This window comes from Sinohyriopsis cumingii, chromosome 8 (genome assembly GCF_028554795.1).
Source record: "Sinohyriopsis cumingii isolate HCF-2022 chromosome 8, ASM2855479v2, whole genome shotgun sequence".
In the NCBI taxonomy this organism is placed as follows: Eukaryota; Metazoa; Mollusca; class Bivalvia; order Unionida; family Unionidae; genus Sinohyriopsis; species Sinohyriopsis cumingii.
In genome coordinates this window covers 123,973,251-123,999,359 of record NC_142968.1, presented here as the reverse complement: position 1 = coordinate 123,999,359, position 26,109 = coordinate 123,973,251, and the positions used below count along the sequence as shown (strand labels likewise).

Here is a 26,109-nt window from a genome sequence, read left to right as displayed (position 1 = left end):
ATATATATATATATATATATATATATATATATATATATATATATATATATATATATATATATATAATTTTAGGAGAAAAGATTAGTGAAACATTTCAGAATGCGGTGGTATCTATTGAACTGTAAGGGTGTCCTCCCCAGTTCACCATGTACAAAATCATTTTAAGTAGCTGTTTAAACAAAAAATTTGTGAGTCTTTGTAACCGATTCATTTTGTATGTTTCGATAACGAATCTAAATAACTATATATGACAAGCCATGAGATATGGGGTGTCTGGTTTACCATATCTTATTGACGAGTTTAGTTGTATGTGGTCATGGGAATAAGCATTAGGCTGGAGACAATTATCCAGGGCCCATGACGCATACCATCTGGATCTCTGTCAAATATATGTTCAGTCGGGTCTCTTGACCCGTCACATCATGCAGTGCCGTCTTAAGGCATGGGCACACTGGGAAGTTTCCCAGGGCCTCACGCTTCTAGCCTTTTATTCCTGTGGGTGGGTAGGGCCGGTAGGGGGCCCCAGTGTATTGCTTTGCCCAGATCCTACAATGTTGTTAAGACGGCCCTGGTCACATAGGCACACATATTTGCTTCAGGCTATTTCGTGATTTGCCGAAATATTTCGTTTCTGATCTAGCGATCTACGAAGCGTTTACCTAAAATTTTTATTATCCCGAACATTGCAATATGGGCCCTCAAAGATATGACAATAAAGGAAATTTCTGAATAAGCGAAAATAATAATCTATATAAATAATGGCAAATATCAAATTTTAATTTCTCAAACTTTATTTTAAACAAGTTGATAACAACAGGAACTGTTCACGACGCAGAAAGGTACTCATTTAAATTTGCAAAATACCCTTCTGACAGAAAAATTTTGCTTCTTTCTTTTTAGTTTTAGATTTAGAGATTTTGCCAAAGTCACGAGGTTACGTATAATTATGAAACGAGAACGATATTTAATCCACCTACAGTTACGTGAATTTTCAAGTAAGGACGGAATATAAAAAGGTTGATTACCTGGATAACAACGTTTGACCGCGTGTAATCAAATGCTGAGTCAGTATTACCGATTCTTCTTTGTAACGAAGACTATAGGACTTATCTAATCCAAAAGTAAGCGCTCAGGGGTCTCGTGGTTACTTCATGTTTTATATTTTTACTTTTATCCAGCAATCTATCCGCTTAAGATGTTACGAGCGTCAATCTAATTTATGGTAATAGGTGCTTCAACAGCAAAGGCATCTACCGAACAAACTGAATGATTAGGTTTTCCCTAACAGCCCATAAGACTGTATAGTTTTCCATATAAATTTAAGTGATTCGATACAAATATAAGCCTGATATTTGTTAAATTTGAAATAACTTCTGAACACACTGATCTTTTAGCACACACACACACACACACACACACACACACATATATATCCATACATACATACATAGATACTTACATACATAATACATACTTACGTACATACATACATACATGTATGCATACACGCATACATACATACATGCATATATGCATACATACATACATACACACACACACACACACAGAAATACATACATACATACATACATACATACATGCATGCATGCATGCATGCATACATACATACATACATACATACATAAAACACACATGCATGCATACATACATGCATACGTACATACATACATATATGCATACATGCATACATACATACATACATACATACATGCATACATGCATACATATATACATACATACATGCTTACATATATACACACATACATACATGCACATACATACATACATACATACATACATGCATACAAACATGCACATACATACATACATACATACATACATACATACATACATAGATGCATACATGCATACATACATACATACATACATACAGTCAATCAGTCAGTCAGTCAGTCATACATACATACTGTTATGTATGTCTATGTTTTGTGTGTTTAAATTTTGGTAACTGATTTTATATTTTATAATTTTAGACAGAGCTAAACATTTGTTTACCTGTTTTAAATTTTTCCAACTTATTGAACATTTGTATAGTGTGGCCTAATTATTTGATTCTATGACTGAGTTTGGTCGATGAGTATTACGAAATGTGTAAAGTGGGAATATATATATATATATATATATATATATATATATATATATATATATATATATATATATATATATATATATATATATATATATATATAAAGAGACAGATTGATATTTCTTAAAACCGTTTAAACTTTAGTCTGCATATGTACTTAATTTTCTGTTTTGGGCTTTGTTTTGAGGTGAGTCATTTATTTAAATTGTTAGAATTACAAAGTGCACATACAACGGTCTGGACTAAATCCAAACTCCGCTAAGTTCCTATTAAAGTTTCAATTTTATAACCTAGAGAATTAAATTATTTATTAAGTTTTACAAAAATGTTAATCTTCCTTTTTCCGTTTATTAGTTTGAAATTATAATACCGTAACGAAAAGTACTGGCTCATCCGTTTTTCAAATTTTGTTAATATTTCAGAGAAAATGAATTACCTTATGAAATTTTTATTCAGTTTGTTTCACAACCTTCTTAGTCCCTGACATTTAGATTTCACAAAAATGTGAAACCAACGAGTTTTGACAATGTCTTCGTAGGTGGAGTACTTTAGTTACAATCGTTCCCAAGAAGGCTCAGATTCTTTTAAAAACATTAGTTTTTGGAGCTTGCCAAACATTATATTTTGGAAATATAAACATCCTGCGTAAAACAAGCGATATAAAATTAGTTTTGGAATAAAAGTATTTAAAGAAACAGCAAAAACCGGTGGAGTTAAAAGATCTTCAACTTAAAAAACATAAACAAGAGGAAAGAGAACAATGAGAAAGAGAAGAAATGCAAATGTAAATATAAATGCAAATTCCAGTGAAAGAGAAGAAAGAAAAATGAAAATGCAGATGCAAAATGCAGAAAGAGAAAAACAAAGAGAAAATGAAGAAAGGGAAATGCAATTTAAATTAAGAGAATTAGATAAAGCGAGCGAAAGTACTCCCTCTCTAGTTTAGGTTTTGATGTTAATAAAAATATTTTGCTGAGTATCCATTATTAAAGAGAACTAAGTAGACCAATATTTTCCTAATTTTGAGAAACTTGCTGAATATTTGAATTGGAAATGGTGATGAGCGCATTGACTATGTTATTCTAATTGCCATCACAAAGTCTAAACTTAAAGTCGGTATATACAAGTACTAATTGTCATCACAAAGTCTAAACTTAAAGTCGGTGTATACAAGTACTAATTGTCATCACAAAGTCTAAACTTAAAGTCGGTGTATACAAGTACTAATTGTCATCACAAAGTCTAAACTTAAAGTCGGTGTATACAAGTACTAATTGTCATCACAAAGTCTAAACTTAAAGTCGGTGTATACAAGTACTAATTGTCATTACAAAGTCTAAACTTAAAGTCGGTATATACAAGTACTAATTGTCATCACAAAGTCTAAACTTAAAGTCGGTGTATACAAGTACTAATTGTCATCACAAAGTCTAAACTTAAAGTCGGTGTATACAAGTACTAATTGTCATCACAAAGTCTAAACTTAAAGTCGGTATATACAAGTACTAATTGTCATCACAAAGTCTAAACTTAAAGTCGGTGTATACAAGTACTAATTGTCATCACAAAGTCTAAACTTAAAGTCGGCATCCTTCCTTGGCATCCGTCCGTCTACGAGAGACGATGGCATAGCTCCAAAGTACGCTTTTGCTTATCCTTCTTTTTAGCTCTCTTTTCAGCTTGCTTTATTCTTCTCTTTTCCTCTGCGTTTTGAACACCCTGCCTGACAGCTAGACGCCAGCTGGAACGGTTGTTTGCACAGCTCTCCCAGTCATTGACATTGATGTTTGCTGTCTTCATATCCTTCTTGCAAACATCTTTGTAGCGCAGATGTGGTCGTCCAGTTGGTCGTGCACCTTCTGCTAACTCCCCATATAACAGATCCTTGGGAATGCGACCTGGGTCCATTCTCTTGACATGGCCGAGCCAGCGAAGGCGCCTCTCGATGAGTATGGAGAACATGCTGTTCATGTTATCGCGTTCTAGAACCTCTGTGTTGGGTACTTTGTCCTGCCACTGGATGTGCAGAATGCGCCGCAGACATCTCAGGTGGAAGCTGTTGAGTTTCCTCTCGCGTCTTGCATAGGTGGTCCATATTTCGCTGCTGTAGAGAAGTGAGCTGAGCACGCACGCTTGGTAGACACGCAGTTTGGTCTTCTCTGTGAGGTTGGGGTTATTCCAGACCCTCTGGTTAAGTCTGGCCATCACTGCTGCTGCCTTGGCAATCCTGCCGCCCACCTCAGAATCAATGGAGAGTGAGCTGGAGATGTTAGACCCGAGGTATGTGAAGTTCTCGACAACGTCCAAATTGTACCCATCGATGGAGACAGAGGGAGGGGAGTCTGTGTCCTGTGCCATGACATTTGTTTTCTTCAAACTGATGGTCAGTCCAAATTCCTTACATGCATTGGAGAGGCAGCATACCAGCTGCTGAAGTCCATCTTCCGTGTGTGATGTCAAGGCTGCATCGTCAGCAAAGAGCAATTCACGGATGAGTACCTCTGTGACTTAGCACGGAGACGGGCGATGTTGAACAGCTTGCCGTCAGCCCTGGTATGGATGTACACTCCCTCGCTGCAGTCCTTGAATGCGTACTGGAGAAGCATGGAGAAGAAGATGGCAAAGAGCATCGGTGCAAGGACACAGCCTTGTTTGACTCCGCTAATGACTGGGAATGCTTCAGATGTTGCGCCATTGAAGCACACTGTGCTGTGCATGTTCTCGTGGAACGACATAATGACAGCAAGCAGACATGGGGGGCAGCCGATCTTCTGCAGGAGTCTGAAGAGTCCACTCCGACTAACCATGTCAAACGCCTTCGTCAGGTCTATGAAGGCAACGTAGAGGGGCATCCGCTGCTCGCGACACTTCTCCTGCAGCTGACGTAGTGAGAAGATCATGTCTACAGTTGACCTGCCGGCTCGAAATCCACACTGGGATTCTGGGTAGACGCTGGAGGCTAGGATCTGCAAGCGTGCCAAGGCAACACGGGCGAAGGCCTTTCCAACGATACTGAGGAGGGAGATGCCCCGATAGTTGTTTCAGTCGCTACGGTCTCCTTTGCTTTTGTACAAAGTGACGATGTTGGCGTCACGCATGTCCTGTGGGATGTATCCCTGTTCCCAGCAAAGGCAGAGGAGTGTGTATAGAGGCTGGAGCAGTGCCGGTTTTCCGCTCTTGAGGACTTCAGGCGGAATGCCGTCGCTTCCAGGAGCCTTCCCACAGGTAAGGCAATCGATGGCTTTTCCGAGCTCTTCCAGGGTGGGCTGTGTGTCTAGCTCCTCCATGACAGGCAGGTCTGGAATGGCGTCCAGGGCAGTTCCAGTGACATTGTTTTGGGTTGCATATAGCTCGAGATAGTGCTCAACCCATCGCTGCAGTTGTTTCCCCTGGTCTGTGATGACTTCGCCCATCTTGGACTTGAGGGGGGTGGTCTTGTAGCTGGAGGGGGGGGCCTGTCGCCTTTTTGATACCCTCATACATTCCTCTTGTATCCCCGGTGTCAGCAGCTGTCTGTATACTGTTGCAAAGGTTCAGCCAGTAGGTGTTGACACAGCGGCGGGTGGTCTTCTGGGCGTTATTCCTTGCAATCCTGAGGGCTTGTAGTGTTCTGGGGCTAGGTGCAGCCTTGTATGCCAGGAGGGCTTTCCTCTTTGCCTCAGTCACGGGCTCCATCTCCTCCCAGTTTGCCTCATACCAGTCGACATTCTTTCGCTCCCTCTTCCCGTAAGCTGTGATGGCTGAATTGTACACAGAGTCACGGATATGGGACCACTTGGAATCAATGGTGTCATCAGGTGTCACTTTGGTGAGGGCTTCCTTCAGTTTGCTGATGAACTGCTGTGTTTTCTCTGGGTTGCTTGCACAGCAGGTGTTGATACGTGGGTGACCCTTCTTCTTGGCGTGGTGCAGCTTCTTGGGTAATATTCGCACCTTGCTGGCCACGAGGGAATGGTCCGTGTCACAATCGGCACTGTGGTAGCTGCGGGTAAGGAGGACACTGGCCAGTTCTGCACGCCTGGTGATGACGAGGTCTAGCTGGTGCCAGTGGCGTGAACGTGGGTGTCTCCACGACACCTGGTGGATCTCCTTGCATTTGAAGAAAGTGTTTGTCACACATAGGCTGTGGGAGCAGCACATCTCCAGCAGTCGCTGACCATTCTCGTTGATCTTGCCCCTTCCGTAAAAGCCGAGACAGGTGGACCAGGCCTCATGGTCATCTCCCACTCTAGCATTGAAGTCTCCTAGTAAGTAAAGGCTTTCATTGTTGGGGATACTGGATATTGCATGATCCAGAGCCTCATAAAACTTGTCTTTCTCCTCGTAGGTGGAGTAGAGGGTTGGGGCGTACACACTGAAGATGTTGACCGGGCCTAAGGATGTTGACAGCCGGAGGGCAAGGATTCTCTCAGTACCTGATGATGGAGGTTCAATGAAGGCGATTAGCGTGTTCTTGACGGCAAAGCCTACACCATGCTGCCTAGATTCATCCAAGGGCTTCCCCTGCCAAAAGAATGTGTAATTGACTTCCCTGATGGTGCCGCTGTCAGCCAGTCGGGTCTCCTGGAGGCAGGCAATGTCGATGTTCAGTCGGGAGAGTTCTCTGTCAATGACGGCAGTCTTCCGTGCATCGTCGATCTGCTGTAGGTCAGTGGTCAATCCAGGACACATGGTCCTGATGTTCCAGGTTGCAAAACGAAGAGTTGGAGTCTTTTTATTTCTTCTTTTAGTCTTTCCTGGTGCAGAGTTTTGTAGCCCACTTGTCGAGATGGTTCTCTAAGCTCCACGCACCCAGTGAAGCAGGCAGGCCATGGCGGGCAGCACCTTACTGACTGGGGGCTGCCCAGCTTGAGGCGGGCGGTAGCTGTCCAGTGAGACCTGATGATCTCTCCCACCGTCAGAAGTAACCCCTGGCGCCAAGCTCTACGCCAATCGAGCTTTGACTTAGAACCGGTAAACTGCTACTTCTCGTGTTGTGCCGACGCCGTACGACGACGCTGGAGTGTCCTCTCCAGTGGAGCTATGAAGCCTGGGTAGGGTGGTATGGAGAATCAGCTGTTGCCCATGCAGCAGATCCCCCCTCTCCACGCAGCTGGTGTGCCCAAGGGAACGACGAATGCCGATACAGCGTGGCACCAACGGCGTCGCAGGAGTTGCCGGAATGACGTTGAAGTCAATGTCATACCGCCTTAGGGACTCCATCTCCGGATTTTCTGTCGGGGTTTACTCCCTTAGCCTTTCCCATGAGTGGGTATAGCCACAAGGCAACAGTATATACAGCGGTATATACAAGTACTAATTGTCATCACAAAGTCTAAACTTAAAGTCGGTGTATACAAGTACTAATTGTCATCACAAAGTCTAAACTTAAGGTCGGTGTATACAAGTACTAATTGTAATGTGGTTAAGAACAGTATTCTCAACGGGTATGAGGTGCTACCTCGGGCATTTCAGCAGAGGTTTGGGAATTATACAAAGGAAACTGAGCCAACCTTTGAGGAAGTTGCATAGGAAAAAAACCAGTGTGAAAGATGGTGGTCTTCTAAAAAGGCTTTTAAAGATTATGATCACTTCAGACAACTCATATTAGTTGAGGGGTACATGAGCTGCGTCCATCATGGCGTCAAGATTTACCCTAATGGGCAAAATGTTGAAACATTGGAAGATGCTTTCCGTATAGCTGATGGCAATTCCTTGACTTAAAAAAAAAAATTCAATAAGTCTTCCTCTCAGCAGGATTCTGGTAAAAAGCCCATTTCTGTCGCACACGAATACTTACAAATCTCAATCTGGTACAACTATTATAAGCAATAATAAGACTGATCAGAACTCCTTTTCTCTTCATTTGTGCTCTTATTGCAAGAAATTACGGCACGTTATTTCTAATTGCTAAAAACTTTTAAAAATATACAAGATTATAAAGACGGATCTAATCCAAATGCTTTTATTTTAAGAGGTCAATGTAATTATTGGAAACAATACATTTGGGGTGATCTGATTTCATTATGGTGAATTATGAACCATTCATGTCGAAATGTTTTAAATCACTCATAAAAAATTCTTCCAATTGAGCTGCTTGATTTTACATTATCAGGTACGTTCTCTTTTTTTTTTTGAGATGTTTTCTTCTGTTGAAAGCGTTCATGAGTAGATTGAGGCTTAGTTAAAGTTCCTCTCCATAGGTAAATTTGTCATCCAACTTAGTCTCAGGACTCGTGACAGGCTGAGTGGTGACGTCCTTACCCATGGATAAGTATTCATTTATTACTAGACAATTACGTGCTAGAGATAAGGTTGTGGTTAATCTACTTGTAACTGACAAGCATTAATTGGTTCAAAACGTTTGAACCTGTCTGAGATTTAAATCCATGATTTATATACTGCTTCTACAGTTACTAAAAATATGGCATGAAAAGCTCTTGAGAACATGGAGACCACCCGAGGTACCCTGTGGTGACAACTGGCCAGTGAGCTAACACCTTGCTGTTCCCAAATCGTATATTTTAGGAATCCACAAGACTTTTTACAAGAGCTTGAATCTCTCTTATCGACCAAAAATTAAAAATGATGTTTCTGAATATTGTAGATCATCTTGCACTTGTCACATGGTTGGATAACCCAATCAGGAAATGCCCACGGATCATCTGCAAACTATTCCTGCAACTGACAAACCATTTAGCAGAATAATGTTGATTCTGTTGAAAATTTACTGAAGACCAAACGAGGCCACCAATACCTGTTGAATATAATGTGATTATCGACAAGATATCCAGAAGGTATTCCTTTAAGGAATGCTAGGAGTCAAGCCATAGAAAAAGCTTTGATAAAATTCCTTTCCGTTTTTTCGCCTTCCCAATCTGTCCAATCTGATCAATGGTCAAATTTTATGTATATTATTTTCTAACAAGTTGTATATAACAATGTATCTCCTATGCCTGAAAGTCAAGAATATGATTCAGTTATATTGGTTTGGTGCCTGAAAAGATTGGGATAAGGGTGCTCATTTGCTATTAATTGCTGTTAGGGAGTCAGTTAAAAAAAACATTAGGTTTTAGACCTTTTGAATTGGTGTTTGGTCTCGCTAGAAAGTGGATGTCATGAAAATAGAAAAACAAACTTCTTTCAACCGAATATTCAGATATTACATATTTGATTGTACTCTACTCAATGCACAATGAAGAAGATTTCAAAATATCCCTCATGGTGGCCATATTGGATGTCAGATCAGCAACATTTTAATTTTGAAACACATACACATCATATGAAACGTTTCAGCAATAGTCATATTCATAAGTCCTTCCATTCATGGGGAGTAGTGAAACAAGTTTTTCAAGATGGACATAATTTATTTTATCTCATAATATCTTCAGTTAGTCTCCAATTGTCAAATGATTCATCATTCCTATTTCCTCACAACAGTATAAACTTTTATCATTCCTTCTTTTCATCTTTAGCATGATTGCAATTTTGAATATATTATCCTGTTTGTCACCGGTAGATAATTTTTGTTCCTAAATCATGCCCTCTGTATCCTATCCCCTCAAGTCTTTCAATCTGTAAACAATTGAGCAACCTAAACTAACTTGCTGTATTTCATATATTTCCCCATTGAATATATTTTATTCTGCATTTTGAAATTCCGAATGGTTCATGGCTTACAGCATTTGAGATTCCCCTGTATCTGTTAAGAACAATATAAGTATTCTTCAATTCAGACTATATAGTACATAAATCTAAATTCAAACGTAAATTAAAAGTATTGTATCCATAAAAGATCTTAGTTATCTTAAGCAATAATATATAGACACATCTACATCTATACACGGTTTTCATGGTAACGTGCTTAGTCTCTCATAAACAGTAGCAAGAAAAATGTGAAGGCAACAAGCTTTGTAAAATTTAAAATTGAGGAAAACAACTTAGGTTTTAAGAATCAAATCAACAACACTAAAATCCGAACATAATCAAAGAATTAAAAATTAGAAGTCTAGTAATAAACTGTTGTAATAAATTTAGGTTCGAGTCCCGTCGAAATCCAGAATAGAAGGCGATGACGTATAATATAGTCAGTTTAGTACCGATTTGTATGCAGTTCTTTGTTGAACCACAGAAAATAATATTCCAGTTTTTAATTCAGAATAAAATTTCAATGAATGTCTCTGTCCAAGAATTCTGAAAGAGCACTTAAATATTCACAGGGAAAAGAATTAATCTCTTAGAATCCAACTAACTTGAACAAAATTAAAATTGAACTCCAACTGGTCACAACAGAGTTAGCACCTTGACGTCTAAGTGTTTAAAAGCCCGACTGACTAAATTCCTTATAGAAAAAGGTTATACACTAACTTACGACGCAAAACAGATTCCCGTATGAGGGTCACGAAATCACATTATAGAACAAGATAGAAGCTTTACATGCTTAACACCACATACTCCCAGCGCAGCTTCGATTTCACTAATAAATCCCACACTAAGTATGAATATAAAAAATATAAAAAGTTGTTTGCTTCAACTCTTACTGATTTTTAATCAAGGTCAGGAACTAGGTCAGCTTGTGGATAAAAAGTTCTATTATTAGGTGTTTAAAAGAAAAATCAGTCAGGTCAAACTAATTTTTGGAAAATGTCAAATTCCTGTAAATAAAATTGCATTACAATAAGATGTAATGAAACAATAATATATACAATAATTAACAAACATACAATTAAATTAAATCAAATATAACTTGAATCAACTATCAATAACATCAGATAAACAGTTCGATCCACACTTCCAATCTAATTAATTGTTTCAACTGAATCATGTCTGTTGATTGGGGGAGGCTTTTTGTATCTGCTAATTATCTTCCCTTGTACTGCTTTCATCGTGAGTGAAACATTTGAACAATCAGTTTCTAAACATTTGTCAGAATAATTTCATATGGATGTAATGTTTCTTTAATCTAGCAAATATTTAAATTTCTTGTAAATGCCTTCATTATTTTCTCTTTGAAAAATTCTCTGCAAACATTATGTGTTTCATCTCTTATGCTAAAACTTCAGCCAAAATATATTTTTATGAAAATGTCTCTTTCAACTTCTACTATGTTTGTCTTTTCATATGATTACATATCAACAAGATCTGCATTCTAAGGGACAAAAATCATTTTTTGTAGAGAAAATTTTGCTTGTGTAATGTATAGGTAGATTGTTTATTTAATCAGCCCTTCAAGTCAGCATTTGTAATTTTCTTTTTATTCTTGTCTTTCAATATTTATCTGATTTAAACTTCTTAAGTGTGTAAAGAATTCTTTTGCAACTTATGTTCTCCTTTCATCTGATCTTCAGAATTCCTCTTATAAAACATTTAGTCGTCTATATCAGAGCTTCGTTATTAACGGCATGTAGTTTGACTTTGACACCTCGTGTCGTCAGATTTGTTTGCGTATTGATAAAACGTGTCTTAAATTACTAACAATCAAATATTGAATATAAACAGCGATACACTAAAAGCCCTCTTATTTATATCCAAACGAATAAAAGCTATTAAATAAGAAATCAATTATAAACCACTAGTGTCACAATGATCTTCCATCCTTCACAGCAAATCTGTTCAGCTTGCATTTTATGTCATGTGATACTAGGAAAAGCAAAACTGAATTTAGATAAATATTTTAAGAGTAATATCTATCCATACGTAATTTTCATTCAGGTTTGACTTATGCTGGATCTGTAATCATCCAATGAATATAAAAGCAAAGAGGGAAAATATTACGTTTATACTTCCCATACTGTTAATTTTAAAACAAGATAATGGGTACATACATTTGCTAAATGGTTTGCTTGAATCAGCAGGACTTGAGCTTTGACTTAAACTAATAATAATACGTGCTTAAGTTTATTCCTGTATGTTTTCTTACACTTGAATCTGACTTCAGTTGTATAAAAATAAGTGTACACTTCTTCACTTTAGTTTCAATCCAGAGTGAAGACCTGTTGATAAAGTACAGACCTGTTGATAATAAAGTACAGACCTGTTGATAAAGTATTGCCCTACTCAGTGACATAATGCCAATTACACGGTATAAGATCTTATTAGCGACAAGCAAACTTATCTGAGTACCATGAAAAGTCAAATATGTATGCAGACCCTTTCAGTAGTCCTGTGCATGGCACCTTTGTTCTCAATGACCTTGACCTTTTCAAGGGATGCAGTTCAGACCTAAATTTGCTCTGTAGAACTCATTATTTTGTTTTTGATTTAACATCACACTGGAATTTGACTTTTAGACTAAAAATCTCATTTTTTCTTGTCCTAAGTTCAAGTAATCCACAAAGCAGTCATGTAAATTATATTAAAATAAAAGTTGTGTGAAACTCATTTTTCTTTTATTCCCAATGTTTCCAAAATGAACAGGATTCTTGCATATCTCAAGCGTAGGCCTTCCATACACTGTTTAAGATACTTGAAACAAGAAAGCCAAGACCTACATGTCAAACCCGTGACAAAGTATAGTTTAAAGTGTGACCATAACCTAGTTAGAAGGGAAAATCGAACATGTCAGAAAGTGAATTTGTCTTAGATGATTATTCATCCAAAGCATGAACAAAACCGATCAATGAATTTAGAAAATCTAAGTTGATAAAAATATGTTCAACCCATACCTGTAAACATAATCATGACTAACCTTCACTCTAATATAAAACTTCAATCATGTTGCAGAATGGACTTAGCTTAATAACGATTAATATAAAACATGAACAAAAATCAATGTAATAAGAAATATAAGCAAATTAGAAATTATCAACTCAGCTCAACCCAATATCAATGGGACAAGCTTACACATGACTGGATGAATCATCTTGAACGCAAAATGTTTATCATCAAGCGTGGTGAAAATGTATCAAAGGGTCTAGGAAATGCTAGCAAATGCCACATTTAAATTAAAATGTTGGTTCTGCCACCAATACAACCTCTTAGTGTAAGCCAGTCAAAAACAGTTTAAAAAAGTTTCACAGTCAAGATCTAAATTGTTTTGTGCTGAAGAAAAAAAACTATTTGACCTCTCTCTCTCTCTCTCTCTCTCTCTCTCTCTAAACATCACTATTAATATTAAGTGCCTAATTGTGCAAAGAGGATCACGTGATCATGTTTACATACAAAATAAAATCACGTAGCCCCTGTAGGATGTATCATATCCTTGATAGGATTCAATGATTTCACACCATAATAAAAGTTGTTTACTTGACCCTTAATCAAGGTCAGGGACTAAGTCAAAAATAGAACCAAGTGTTTCTATTATTAAGTATTATGGGAAGATTCAGGTCAAAATGAATTTTCTGGAAAATATCAAATTCCTAGTAAACAAAATTACATAACATTGACATGTAAAGAAAAATGAAAGATCCATTGCTCTTTCCGCTAGTGGAATTTGTCGAAATCGTTTCAGAAGGTCAAATTTGGTGACATGCTTGGCATTCCTGATCTTATCAATACAGTCATCGATTGTTGGTAATGGGAATGGATATGTTTTTGTCACACTGTTCACCTTCCTATAATCAGTACTATACGGAAAATTTTATCTGGTTTTGAAACAAGTATGCATGGTGAATTCCGGTCACTTTTACTGGGCTCTATAAAATCATTCTCCAGCAAATATTGAATTTCTTTTTTCAAATATTTATATTTGAGAGGGTTCATCTTATACAGGTGTTGGTTGACAGATTTAGAATTTAGAATTTCAATGTCATGGAAAAATATGTTGGTTCTTGTAGGAACATCCGGAAATAAGTGTTCATATTCAAATAATAATTGTTTAAATTCATTGCGTTCTTGCTCTTGAAAATGTGAACGTTTCTGGTTCATATTTTTGATAATTTTTGAATTCCAAAGAGTTGTCCCTCCAATATCAGTATAATCCGATGATATTCCTTCACTTAAGAATCTTCACTGGGTGGGACAGGTACAACTAAATTAAATGCATGTTCAACCTGACTATCTCTTTCAATATACTGGTACTTCTATAATTTGTTTAGATCCCAGGAGCACTAATATAATAATTTAACTCATTCCTTTTCGTACTACCTAGACTGAAGAAAAATTCTCTCCATTGCAATTCTGTCGAACCGTAATTTCACTTTTGACGAATTATTGAATGCCAGATTCAGGAATAATAGGCTGGAAAGTTCCAGACCTACAATTTGACCCTTCACCCGATTGGACAGATTTGGGAAGGTCAAACTGAGAAAAACTTTGTCAAAGTTTTAATATTCCTTAAAGGAATTGCCTCTGGAAACATAGTCGATGTACACATGATGGTCAACAGGTATTGGTTACCTGACTTGATCTTAGGTAAGGGATCAACACAATCTACCATAAGTCTACTAAATGGTTCATCAAAGGCAAGAACATGTTGTAGACGAGTCTTAGATATTTTCTGATTTCGTTTTCTTACCATTTGATAGATATGACAAGATCTTCAGTATTTACCAACATCACTTTTGAGTTTTGTTCAATAGAAGTGAGTCAAGATATTGTGATCCCTAAATAACCAGCCAAATGAGTTTCATGAGCCAGACTTAAGTATTTCCTGTCTGTAAGGTTTTGGACTACAATTTGATAGTTCAGTAACCATTCGTCATCAGCAGGTACCTCAGGGGTTTCCACTGTCTCATAAGAATTCTATTGTTAATGAAATAACATACAGGAACTTCAGTTGCTTCAGTTTCACTAATGGCCCTTCGAAACAAAACCGAGATATCAGGATCTTCTCCCTGTTCGACGACAAGCAATTGTCGTTTATTACCCTGATTAGAATAAAGAGAATGTGTAGTTAAATGAGGATCACCGTGATCAATACCTTTGGATTGATCCAAACAAAGAATGAATGTGACCCCATCAAAAGCCTGACCAATAGATGTGTCAGCTAAAGGAATACTTTCCTTATCAACATCATTCTCAACAGCTTTCTTTGCAATAGCTCTGGTAACTGCACAAACAGGGAATAAATCAAGGAATCCTTATTCAATTGGATCGCCTTTCTGATCCAAGCAAGGCTTGTCAGTTACAAGTGGATTAAACAAAAACCTTGTTTCCAGCTAAGTGATTGCCATTTACTAAATGAATGCCCTCAACAGGTAAAATAGAGACTGTTCTGACTATCACAGGTCCTGAGACTAACTCTTATGACAAATTTACACAATGGAAATGAACATTAACAAAGCCGCACTCTACTCCTTGAATGAGAACACTCTCATTAGAAGAAGAAGACTTCTCAGAAAAAGGCAAAGTACCTGACAATAAAAGACTGCGAAGCTCATGTGTCCCTTAAAATTGTAATAGGGATAGGATTGGTTGAATCACCAAAGGGTGCTATAGAACCTTTCGATATGAATGATTCATAATTCTCCATAATAAAATCAGACTGGGTTTTATTAGACCCAACAAATGTATTGCTTTCAATACAAGACTGTGACTTTTACCTCTTAGAAATAAGAGCATTTGGAATAGATCTGTCTTGATTCTGATGCTTATCTTTCAATTTGTAGCAATCAGAAATAACGTGTCATTTTCCCATGCAATAAGTATATGTAGGAAGAGACAAGGATCTTGAATCAAGCTACTCAGAAGTTTGATTTTTATAAGCTGTGCCAGTTTTAAAAGGGCTTATATTAGACTGAAATACTTTTCTGCCAGAAGACTGTTGAGAAGAAGTCATTTACCAAAGGAACTTTATGAGTTAAAAAATACTCATCAGCAGATCGAACAGCATTTTCCAAGGTTTCAATATGATGCTTGTCAAGATAAGACCTAATGTCACTATGGACACAGTTTTGAAATCTTCAAGTAATAGAAGTTGTTTGAGACTTCATAATCTTGTTCAAATTTCTTGGCTAAGCTACATCTATCAAACAACTGCTCTTTTTCTCTAGCAAATTCAACAGGAGTTTGTCCAGCTTCTTTTCAATAGTTTTTTAATTTTTTGCCAATAAGCTTCAGGGACTAACTCATAATCCCTTAGGATGCATTCTTTAACCACATAGTTACCACTTTTGTGAACTGATAGTGTATTGTAAATATCACTAGCCTTACCAGTGAGTACACATTGTAGTAACCAAGTCCAATGTTCCCCTGGCCATTTCAAATTTTCAGCAACTTTTTCAAAACGAGTAAAGGTTTTGTCTACTTTTTCTCTAAAAAAGGGCACTAATCTAATATTCTTTTCTAGGTCAAAACTTAAATTGTGATTTGAAATATGAATGTGTTTTACTTGCCAGTTCCGTTTATTTCATTTTACATGGATATTCTCTCTCTTTCTTCCGTATCTAATTGTTTTTCTTATAACTGTATTTATATGTTTATCTTGTAACTGCATTTGCATCTGTTTCTCTTTCCCTCTTTCTTCTGCTTGTAAATGCATTTGTTTTTCTTTCTCTTTCCCGTCTCTCTCTCCTCTTTCTCAATATGTAACTTTACTTGTTTTTTTGTAATAACATTTGTTCTTTTTCTTTTTCAATTTCATTTGTTCTTTTTCTTTTTCCAATTGCAACTGCATTTGCTTTTCTCTTCTTTCTGAAGATCCTGCTTCAACTCCAATTCCATCTTGTATTTTAATTCTAATTCCTTCATTTTTGTGTCAGTCTGATACAGATTTACTGACTGAAACCAAATCACTTTTATCCAAAACATTATTTCCTACCAAATACTGAACTAAAATATTTCTTATTTCCTGTTTTTGTTAAGGAAGCCTTTACCTCAGAAAGATCATATTTTCTTTTAAGTTTAATCAATTCAGCCTTTTTGAAAAGATCTAATTGTTCATGGGAAGGATCTGAAAGAAGGATTTCCACTTTTGATGACATTTTAGAAAAAACTTGCCCATTCCACTAAGACTTTTAAAAACATGGTTAATTCAAATTTCAAAAAAACAGCTTTCTGAAATATTTTAGCCAAAATTCAAAATTACCTGAGGACATGTGCCCAAATTCTTATGTTATATATTTAGGCTTGAATAAACAGTAACACAGGAAAGAGTGAAAACAACAAGCTTTGAAAACAACAAGCTTTGAAAAAAATAACTATTTTTTCCCTGGAAAATTACTGTAAAAATGGGAAAAAAAGAATTACTTATGGTTTTAAGAATCAAATGCAAAATTAATCCAAGAATAATCCACAAATAATATTTTACAAATCCTAATAATAAAATGTTTTAATGATTTCAAGTTAGAGTCCCAACAAAGATGGAAGGCAATGACGTATGCTGTAATCTGTACTTTGTTGAAGTCTACAGTTCCTTTGTTTAAAAGCCCCAAAACTTGGAGATCTCTAAACATCACTATTAATACTAAGTATTTTGCAATTTTGGAAATTCCTAATTGCAAAATAGAGGATCACAAGATCATATACATGTAAAAATCATGTAGTTCCTGTATGTCCTTAATAAGAACCAATCATTTTACTCCGAGAAAAAGTTGTTTACTTGACCCTCAATCAAATATATTTTAAGTCAAATATATGTAACACCACAAACTTTGGTCCAGGTCTGTGATGTAATGTCATGGTGTTATTTTTGTTCTTTCAATTATAGCAACCTTTATTTTCAACCTGTTGACCACAAGACAAATTGGCTCCTTTGTTACTTTGTGTGCAATCTATCCAGAAAAGGTTCATCCAGGTCTGTGGTGTAGAACTAATTTTATTGTGCAGAAACCAGTGCCTTTCAGCTTTGACCCAAAATAGTCTTCTTCCAAACCTTAATTACATGCAATTTGTGTGTGTGTGTGATTTTGATTTTTAACATAGCTTTAACAAGTTTTCAGTCATATCGCTACGATCTCTGCAATGTGACAGTTTACAGTGATGTCGAGCACTGTGGCATGATGTCCCACCCAGTCACATTTTTCTGAAACCAGGCCAACCAGTCCTAACACTAACCTCTTAATGCTAAGCGCCAAGCGAGGCAGCTGTTAGTACCATTTTTGTTAAGTCTTTGGTATGACTTGACTGGGGATAGAACCCATGACCTCCCACATTCGAGGCAGATATTCTAACCACTATGCCAATGGAGCAGTCACTACAAGGATCTAAGCATTTCACCTTTGACCCAAAATGGGCTTCTTCCACACTCTAATTACAAACAATTTACAAAGTCTGTTAATGGTTGATCGTGAATAATTAAGTCATTGTGTAGAAATGAACTATGGAAGGATGAACACATCAATGTAGTAACATAATACGTTATACCATATGGTAAGTAAAAGTAAGACATTTTCACATAGGAGAAAATTGAAAGAAATAACTCAAACATCTTCTGAACATTGATAATTTATTTCTAATTTTAGCATTTTAACAACAGATTTTACAAATCTGTCAATAAGTGATGCATGACATTTAAAGTGTAAAAAATTTCTTTAAAAGTTAATGTTAAATATAAATGAAAGGCACTTTGGATGAAAAATGGCCACACAATGATCATATACTTTGTTATTTGCATATTACCCACATTGCACAAAATATTGCAAAGAATCTGTATCACTGGGCAAGCATGAATGTGATAAAATTTACAGCAAAATATTTATAGTCATTAAAATTAATGATAAAATGAAAGTTATTTTAATATCCTTGAATCATATCTTCAGATGATACGTAACAATGATTGCACATCAAGAATGATTTGTCTCATACACCAAAAGCATATTCATTGCTGTCGTCTCCAACATTATCTGTTTTCCAGCAGCACCAAGATTTCCAACTTTTCAACCAAAATATACTCTTGTCATTTTAATGTCAGTCCTTTAATTCTTTTCTTAACCCTTTACCTCATGCAAGCATCTTTGGATGTCTCTACTCCATTTGCATAGAAGCGCCTTTTGACGCCTCTACTCCATTCACATGGAAGCACCTTTTGACGTCTGATGTGAACATCAGCCATTTTGAGCCAGTTTTTGTAGCGCCACCTTTGGGGAAAGCCCCCTTTTTAGATACTATATTCATTCCTGAGAATGACAATTACGTCAGATCACGTGGTCACTGTTTATGCACTGGTCAATATCTGCTATTTGAAGTAACTGGGTCTTAATCTCCACTCTCCAAATGGCGGTTGCAGATTTCATTCAGTACTTACGAAGTTTTCGCGATTAGAATCACAACTATGAAAGATTCAATAACTTAGGTAAAGGCTCTGATATTGATATAGGCAGCAACTACTTTTTATAAATTATCAAATTCAGATGACTTAGTGATGTAGACGCAGATGAAAAAACTGTAAATTTCGAGTATGAGAAATGGCAGCTACGGTTGGTCACACGGCCTCACTGATGTGATGGTGAATGAGTCCTCTCAAGAGTTTAAAGCACATAAAAAATTCTTCCATGAAAAATAATTACACAGCTATAACAATCAGACTTTACTCTTAAATTTTTCCACACATAATAGATGTGTACCAAAAATGTAAAATGATTAAAATTGCTGTTAAACGTAACATACACTACATTGCTTAATAGTTCACAGGCAGGCCTATGCATATGAAGTCGAACAGGTAACAGGTGATCTATTTATAGCATGCTGTACTTTGTAACTATGCTCCATGAGGTAAAGGGTTAAGTATCATCATTACTTGGAAGGAATGGTGGCCTAATTACAAATAAAAAAATGTTCCTAGATGATGTCTACATCTAGTACATTCAAATACTTTGTTTCGTTTACATTTTATATAAAAGTGTATTTGTTAATACATGTAATAATACAATAGATGTGATTCTGTTATCTTCAAGTCCTAAACATGTTAACTTGCATATTTACAGGTACATTAAGAAGTTAAGTACAACTAAAAAATCATTAAATATTAAGGAGAAGGAAAATTGAAACAAATATAATTATGAAAAGAAAGGTAAAACGAAGCAGGTGATAAAACATGACTTTACACTAGAGTTTTAAACACTTCCATCATGCATTGTGGTAAACATTATCACCAAGCTAAGATACCATTCCAAATCTGATGGTTAATAAACCAGAGAAATTTAATCGTATATGAATGTTTCAAGTTTTGTTCACAACTGGAAACAATACATACATGCTAAACAAGAGAACATGTAGATGCTGGACAGCATAAGGAAACAATATAGCTGCCACAAAGAATGAACCTTATCTTCATGTTAGACCTTATTGATGGGTTTTCCTAAAATATGATGTTATTATTCTGTGCAAATAAAATTTAAAAATGCTACTTCTCAAAAGATGCTTGATGAATACAACAAACTGTGTTGACAAGGACACAAAAGATACTTGATGATGACAACAAACTGTGTTGACAAGGACATAAAAGATGCTTGATGATGACAAACTGTTGACAAGGACACAAAAGATGCTTGATGATGACAACAAACTGTTGACAAGGACACAAAAGATGCTTGATGATGACAACAAACTGTGTTGACAAGGACACAAAAGATGCTTGATGATGACAGAAAACTGTTGACAAGGACATAAAAGATGCTTGATGATGACAAACTGTTGACAAGTAGACAAAAGATGCTTGATGATGACAACAAACTGTTGACAAGGACACAAAAGATGCTTGATGACGACAACAAACTGTTGACAAGGACATAAAAGATGCTTGATGATGACAACTGTGTTGACAAGGACATAAAAGATGCTTGATGATGACAACAAACTGTGTTGACAAGGACATAAAAGATGCTTGATGATGACAACAAAATGTGTTGACAATGACATAAAAGATACACAAAACTGATGATCATGACTATGAAAATAATAAAAAAATGATTTCATGGAATGTTGAAAATACAATTTATCTGGTATATTTTATACAATTTGCTTTTTTATACTTTTCGGTTTTATGCTTTCAAAAATGGGAAGGAAGTTTTGACCTGATGCATATATATTTACCTTCTGTAATAAAAAACCATTCAAATAATCTTACAAATGTTTCAAAAGTTCATAAAAATCCATAAAACTTAGGATATTAGAAACAACCATAATGTTAGTGCATTAAAACTATAATAATTAAAACTAGACATATCTTTATTAACTATCACAGTGAATATATTCATAAATTCAATTAATCTCTTGCAGACACATTCAAATATTTTGAAAGAAAGAATAAAATAATCTAAAAAGCAGTTCCTGTCAGAAGTATGTTTCTCTCTCCAAAAATCCTCCTGGAGCAGAGTGACGTATGACAAGTTTTCGGCACTCATCATAGACAAGGATCAGCAAAGTGAATGGGAAGGCTGGGAACCACCATGATGCCCTGAGAGAGAGAGAAAGAAAAATGAATACTGTAATAAAGGTTGGAACTATTTCTTAAGCTGGCATTTCAAATTCCCAACTACATTACATACATTGTGTGCCTACATGATGCTTAGCAGCTCCCTTTTAAACAATGCATTGAGATCAAGAAATACCCATACTACTAAATCAAGGGAATTACTATGATTTGCTTACCAAAAATATTTACAAATTTATGAAGCTCAAACTATCCATGTAAAACTAAACACGCAGTTTTTGCCGTTTTTAAAATGGGGACTGAGGTCAATGAGAGAAACATGAAAATTTAAAAAAATTGTTTCCTATTGATGGAAACAGAAAATATTACCTTGCATAAAATATCTTACATGTACTTGATTAATTTCAAGTCATTTTACACTTCAGGATCAATGTATGATCTTTTTACGTGCAAGCTTTAATATATCTGCAGATCACAAAGGAATATTTTCTCATAGTGTCATTTATTTTGCTATACATGCATTTTTAAATGAAGCAACCAAAATAAATTAATATTTTTGAAGTCAAAGACTGGGAATTGTTTCTTTTTCACATTGGGAGAAACTGATAGTCTTAGGCACTGTGAATTCCAGCCTTATACAGACTTAGAAGAAGCTCTAAAATGCATCACAAAAAATTATCAACAACAAAGAATTTTATTAGTTATGCATACTGCACAACCAAGTTTAAAAAGCATGGATTCAGCTGTAGCATACTGGAGATGTTATTTAGTGGGAACACCACAGACCTATCTCTGTTATACATCATACTGGAACACAAAACACAAATCCAGCTCCACTGTAGCATAGTATACTGGGCCAGTAGATCAGACTCTATGATGTTTGCTGCAAAGAGCTCAAACCAAGATCTGCAGTATCATCCTGGGCCAGTAGATCAGAGGCTAGGGTGTTTGCAGCAAAGAGCTCAAACCCAGATCAGCTGAATTATATTGGACCAGTAGATCAGGGTCAGGGCAGTTTAATTTGAACAACTCTCCCTCATCTCTGCCATATTTTACTGGGACATTAGATCAGGGTATGTGTTGTTTATCATGAACACCTAAGACTTGTCTCTGCTATGACTCTTTTCCAGTAAATCAGGGTCTGTGTTGTTTACCATGAACAGCTAAGATTTGTCTCTGCTATGACTCTTTTCCAGTAAATCAGGGTCTGTGTTGTTTACCATGAACAGCTAAGATTTGTCTCTGCTATGACACTTTTCCAGTAAATCAGGGTCTGCATTGTTTATCATGAACACCTAAGACTTGTCTCTGCTATGACACTTTTCCAGTAAATCATGGTCTGTGTTGTTTATCATGAACAGCTAAGACTTGTCTCTGCTATGACACTTTTCCAGTAAATAAGGGTTTGTGTCATTTATCATGAACAGCTAAGACTTGTCTCTGCTATGACACATTTCCAGTAAAACAGGGTCTGTGTCATTTATCATGAACACCTTAGACTTGTCTCTGTAATGACACTTTTCCAGTAAATCAGGGTCTGTGTCGTTTATCATGAACACCTAAGACTTGTCTCTGCTATGACACTTTTCCAGTAAATCAGGGTTTGTGTCATTTATCAGGAACAGCTAAGACTTGTCTCTGCTATAACACTTTTCCTGTAAATCAGGGTCTATGTTGTTTATCATGAACACCATAGACTTGTCTCTGCTATGAATCTTTTCCAGTAAATCAGGGTCTGTGTTCATTTTGACAAGCACCAATTCAGTTCTGCAGGAAAACTTTTGTCTGGTAGATTTGGTATTAATTGAAATGATTGACATTGATTGGATGAGGTCGGTATTCTCTAAATGTGCATTTACAGTTGAGTGCCTGCTACACATGAAAAAATATTCTTTTAAAAAATTTCCAAAAACGTTGGCTAGATCTTTCAATTTGCATTTAAATTTTTAACAGGTTTTAAAAAAAAATAGGTTATAACAGATCAAAATGTTTTTTAAAATAAATAAACTTTGTACTAAAGACAGCTATAATAAAATTCTAGAACATATTTGACTGTGGCTAGTATATAGCAGATGCATGATCAAAAGGGGGCAGGTTCAAATCCTACTATCAGACCAGCCAGGACATGTCCATTTCCAGCATGTCCATCAGACCAACCTTAATTATGTTTGCCTTGACACAAAATAAACTACTTGTACTGCTGGGCCATACAAAAAAAACACAAACCAAATATTCCCATCTGATTCTTTAGTGACACACTGGTCAGCTAGCAACAAGGAATGCAACCCACTTCATGATTTCAATAGCCACTTTATCATTAAATGCCAAAAGGTCTTGGTTCAATCATGCATTGGGCATGCCTTCTTTCAAAAACACACCATTGATATCTTCTTCAATCATGTCTCAATGAAGTAAACTTCAAACAAGTAATCATTAAGATATAATAAAACTTCCATGAAACACTGTCTTGCTAGTTAGCAGCTTTGTGATATAAACACTGTTTTGCTTATCAGTAATTCTGTCCCCTAAGTCTTAATTTTAGTAGCTCTGTAATGCATGGTATATAATGAGTGTTGCTTGTTAGAATCTCAAAGATGCATGTTAAATAAGCACCAGCTTTTTGGTTCATATCTCGGTTACTTATCTTATACAAACACCAGTTTTCTTGTTAGTAGCTCTGTGATGCATGTTTTATAAAGACTTTCTTGGTAGTAGTTCCATGACGCATGATGATGAATGTTTTATAAAGACTTTCTTTGTAGTAGTTCCATGACGCATGACAATGCATGTTTTATAAACGTCTTTCTTGTTTGCAGCTGTGATATGTTATATAAGTAATCATTCTCGTTAGTAGCCACATTATATATGCAGTCTTTCTTATTCATAGTCTTGTGACATGTTATATTAAGCACCAGATTACTTGTTTATAGCTCCGATTCATGTTCAAAATTCATAAGCAATATTACATAATTGTAACACTGCTGAATATTACAATGATACCAGAACTACAAAATTTAAAAGGTGTATCCTGCTATCTGCTATATGACTGTTCAAAATAAGTGGCATTCGAAAGAGTGAAGGCAAAATGTCAAGGCAAAGTGTGAAGGTAAAATGTCCAACACTCATGAATGCTGAAGTAGGTTGCCAACGCAAACCATTTATGTAACAGTTTTCTCTGACACCGTTTGTGGCTTACATCTGTTAATATCTGACCAAATAAAAACAGCATAAAGCAAATACCGAGATAAAATTAATTGTATTCTTTTAAATAATTACAAACTAATCTTCCATTTCACAAAGCCAACATTATAGTTACAATGATTGTTAAAACTTGGGATAAGCTTTTATCATTGTATTTACCATCAAAAGAAGCTCAAACCTCTTGGCACTCATGATTGCATTATCCAACTGATTACTGAGGTATGGGATTAACCTATGTTTGAGTTGGTGAAAATGGTACTGGCTAAACCTAGCAACTCACTTTTGAATGCACAAATTCACTTGTCCAAATATAGAGGTACACAAGGAATCTCCATGTTCAACAAAGTTAAAGTTCTAAGTCAGAAGGATTTCAATGATGCATGAATAACATTATGGAAGCTTACCACTTCAAGTGGGTAGGAGGAAACAACAATTGTGGCATAAAAAAAACAATTCACTTTCATCAAATTGTTAGCAATGATGTGTTTTTACTTAGTTATATCCTGATAAGGGTATGAGTCCTGAGGTATCACAGTGAAAATGAAAGTCTGGATCACCTACTGCAACCAATGAAAAATTAGAAAAGGGTGCCTTCTGAGCTCCACACACAAGCAATGCCTTCTGAGCTCCACATAAAAGCAATGCCTTCTGAGCTCCACACAAGCAATGCCTTCTGAGCTCCACACAAAACCAATGCCTTCTGAGCTCCACACAAAAGCAATGCCTTTCTTTCTTCCTCGAGCTATCATGTTGGAACCATGATACAATTTTCTAGCTAAAACATAAAATTTAAGATTTAAAAAAAAATGTCAGATCTTACCGAAGGTAGAGCATCTTAAGTGCATCCTCCATACCAGGGCAGTAGGTCAAGAATGCAGCCAGTGCAATCTCAAAGAACAATGCGAATGTCAAATAATGGTTCCTAAAAAAGAAATAGCAATTTAAAACAAGTTTTTTGCAAATACCACACTTTATTATACATTGAACACACACACACACACACACACAAATCTGACAAAGTGGTTTTGTGGTCAAAATCAAGTATATATAATCTGTATCATCTACAATAACAGTATATGAATTTATGTGTAAAAAAAATATTGAGAAATGTTACTAGATTTTTTCTTATTAATAAATTTGATGTTTTGAACCATCAAAGGGATTCTGGGAGAGGAAGCCATTAATAATTTCCTCCAGAGCAGTTAGCATCAAGGCAACACATCTTTTCTTTGTGTACACTTCAGCTTTTCAGTTATGAGTTTTACCCGGCTGTACTTTTTCCATCGTATACTCTGGAAAAGGATGGAATACGATGGAAAAACATGGAAAACCCTGGAAAACAATGGAAAAATGAAATATTCTGCAGAATTTAGCATGGAAACCCTGGACATTGTGCATGGAAAATGCTGGACATGCCTGGAAAATGCTGGACATTTTGGACTTTGAAATTTTTCAGCATGGAAAACCCTGGAAAACGATGGACATTTTGGACTTTGATTTTTTTCAGCATGGAAAACCCTGGAAAATGATGGACATTTTGGACTCTGAATTT

General features: G+C 36.1%; 1 protein-coding gene across 1 annotated transcript in view; it reads right to left on the bottom strand.

Annotated features, from left to right (window-relative positions):
* Nucleotides 1-18,412: 18,412 nt before the first annotated feature.
* LOC149794564 (sodium/potassium-transporting ATPase subunit alpha-like) overlaps nucleotides 18,413-26,109 on the bottom strand; it is a 91,851-nt gene continuing 84,154 nt past the window's right edge. Inside the window, exons 19-20 of the mRNA XM_089968839.1 lie at nucleotides 25,378-25,479; nucleotides 18,413-21,380 (exon numbers count right to left, since the gene is read on the bottom strand). Coding sequence (XP_089824965.1) covers nucleotides 21,257-21,380; nucleotides 25,378-25,479 — 226 coding nt within the window. The 3' untranslated portion in view covers nucleotides 18,413-21,256. The remainder of the gene's footprint in view (nucleotides 21,381-25,377; nucleotides 25,480-26,109) is intronic.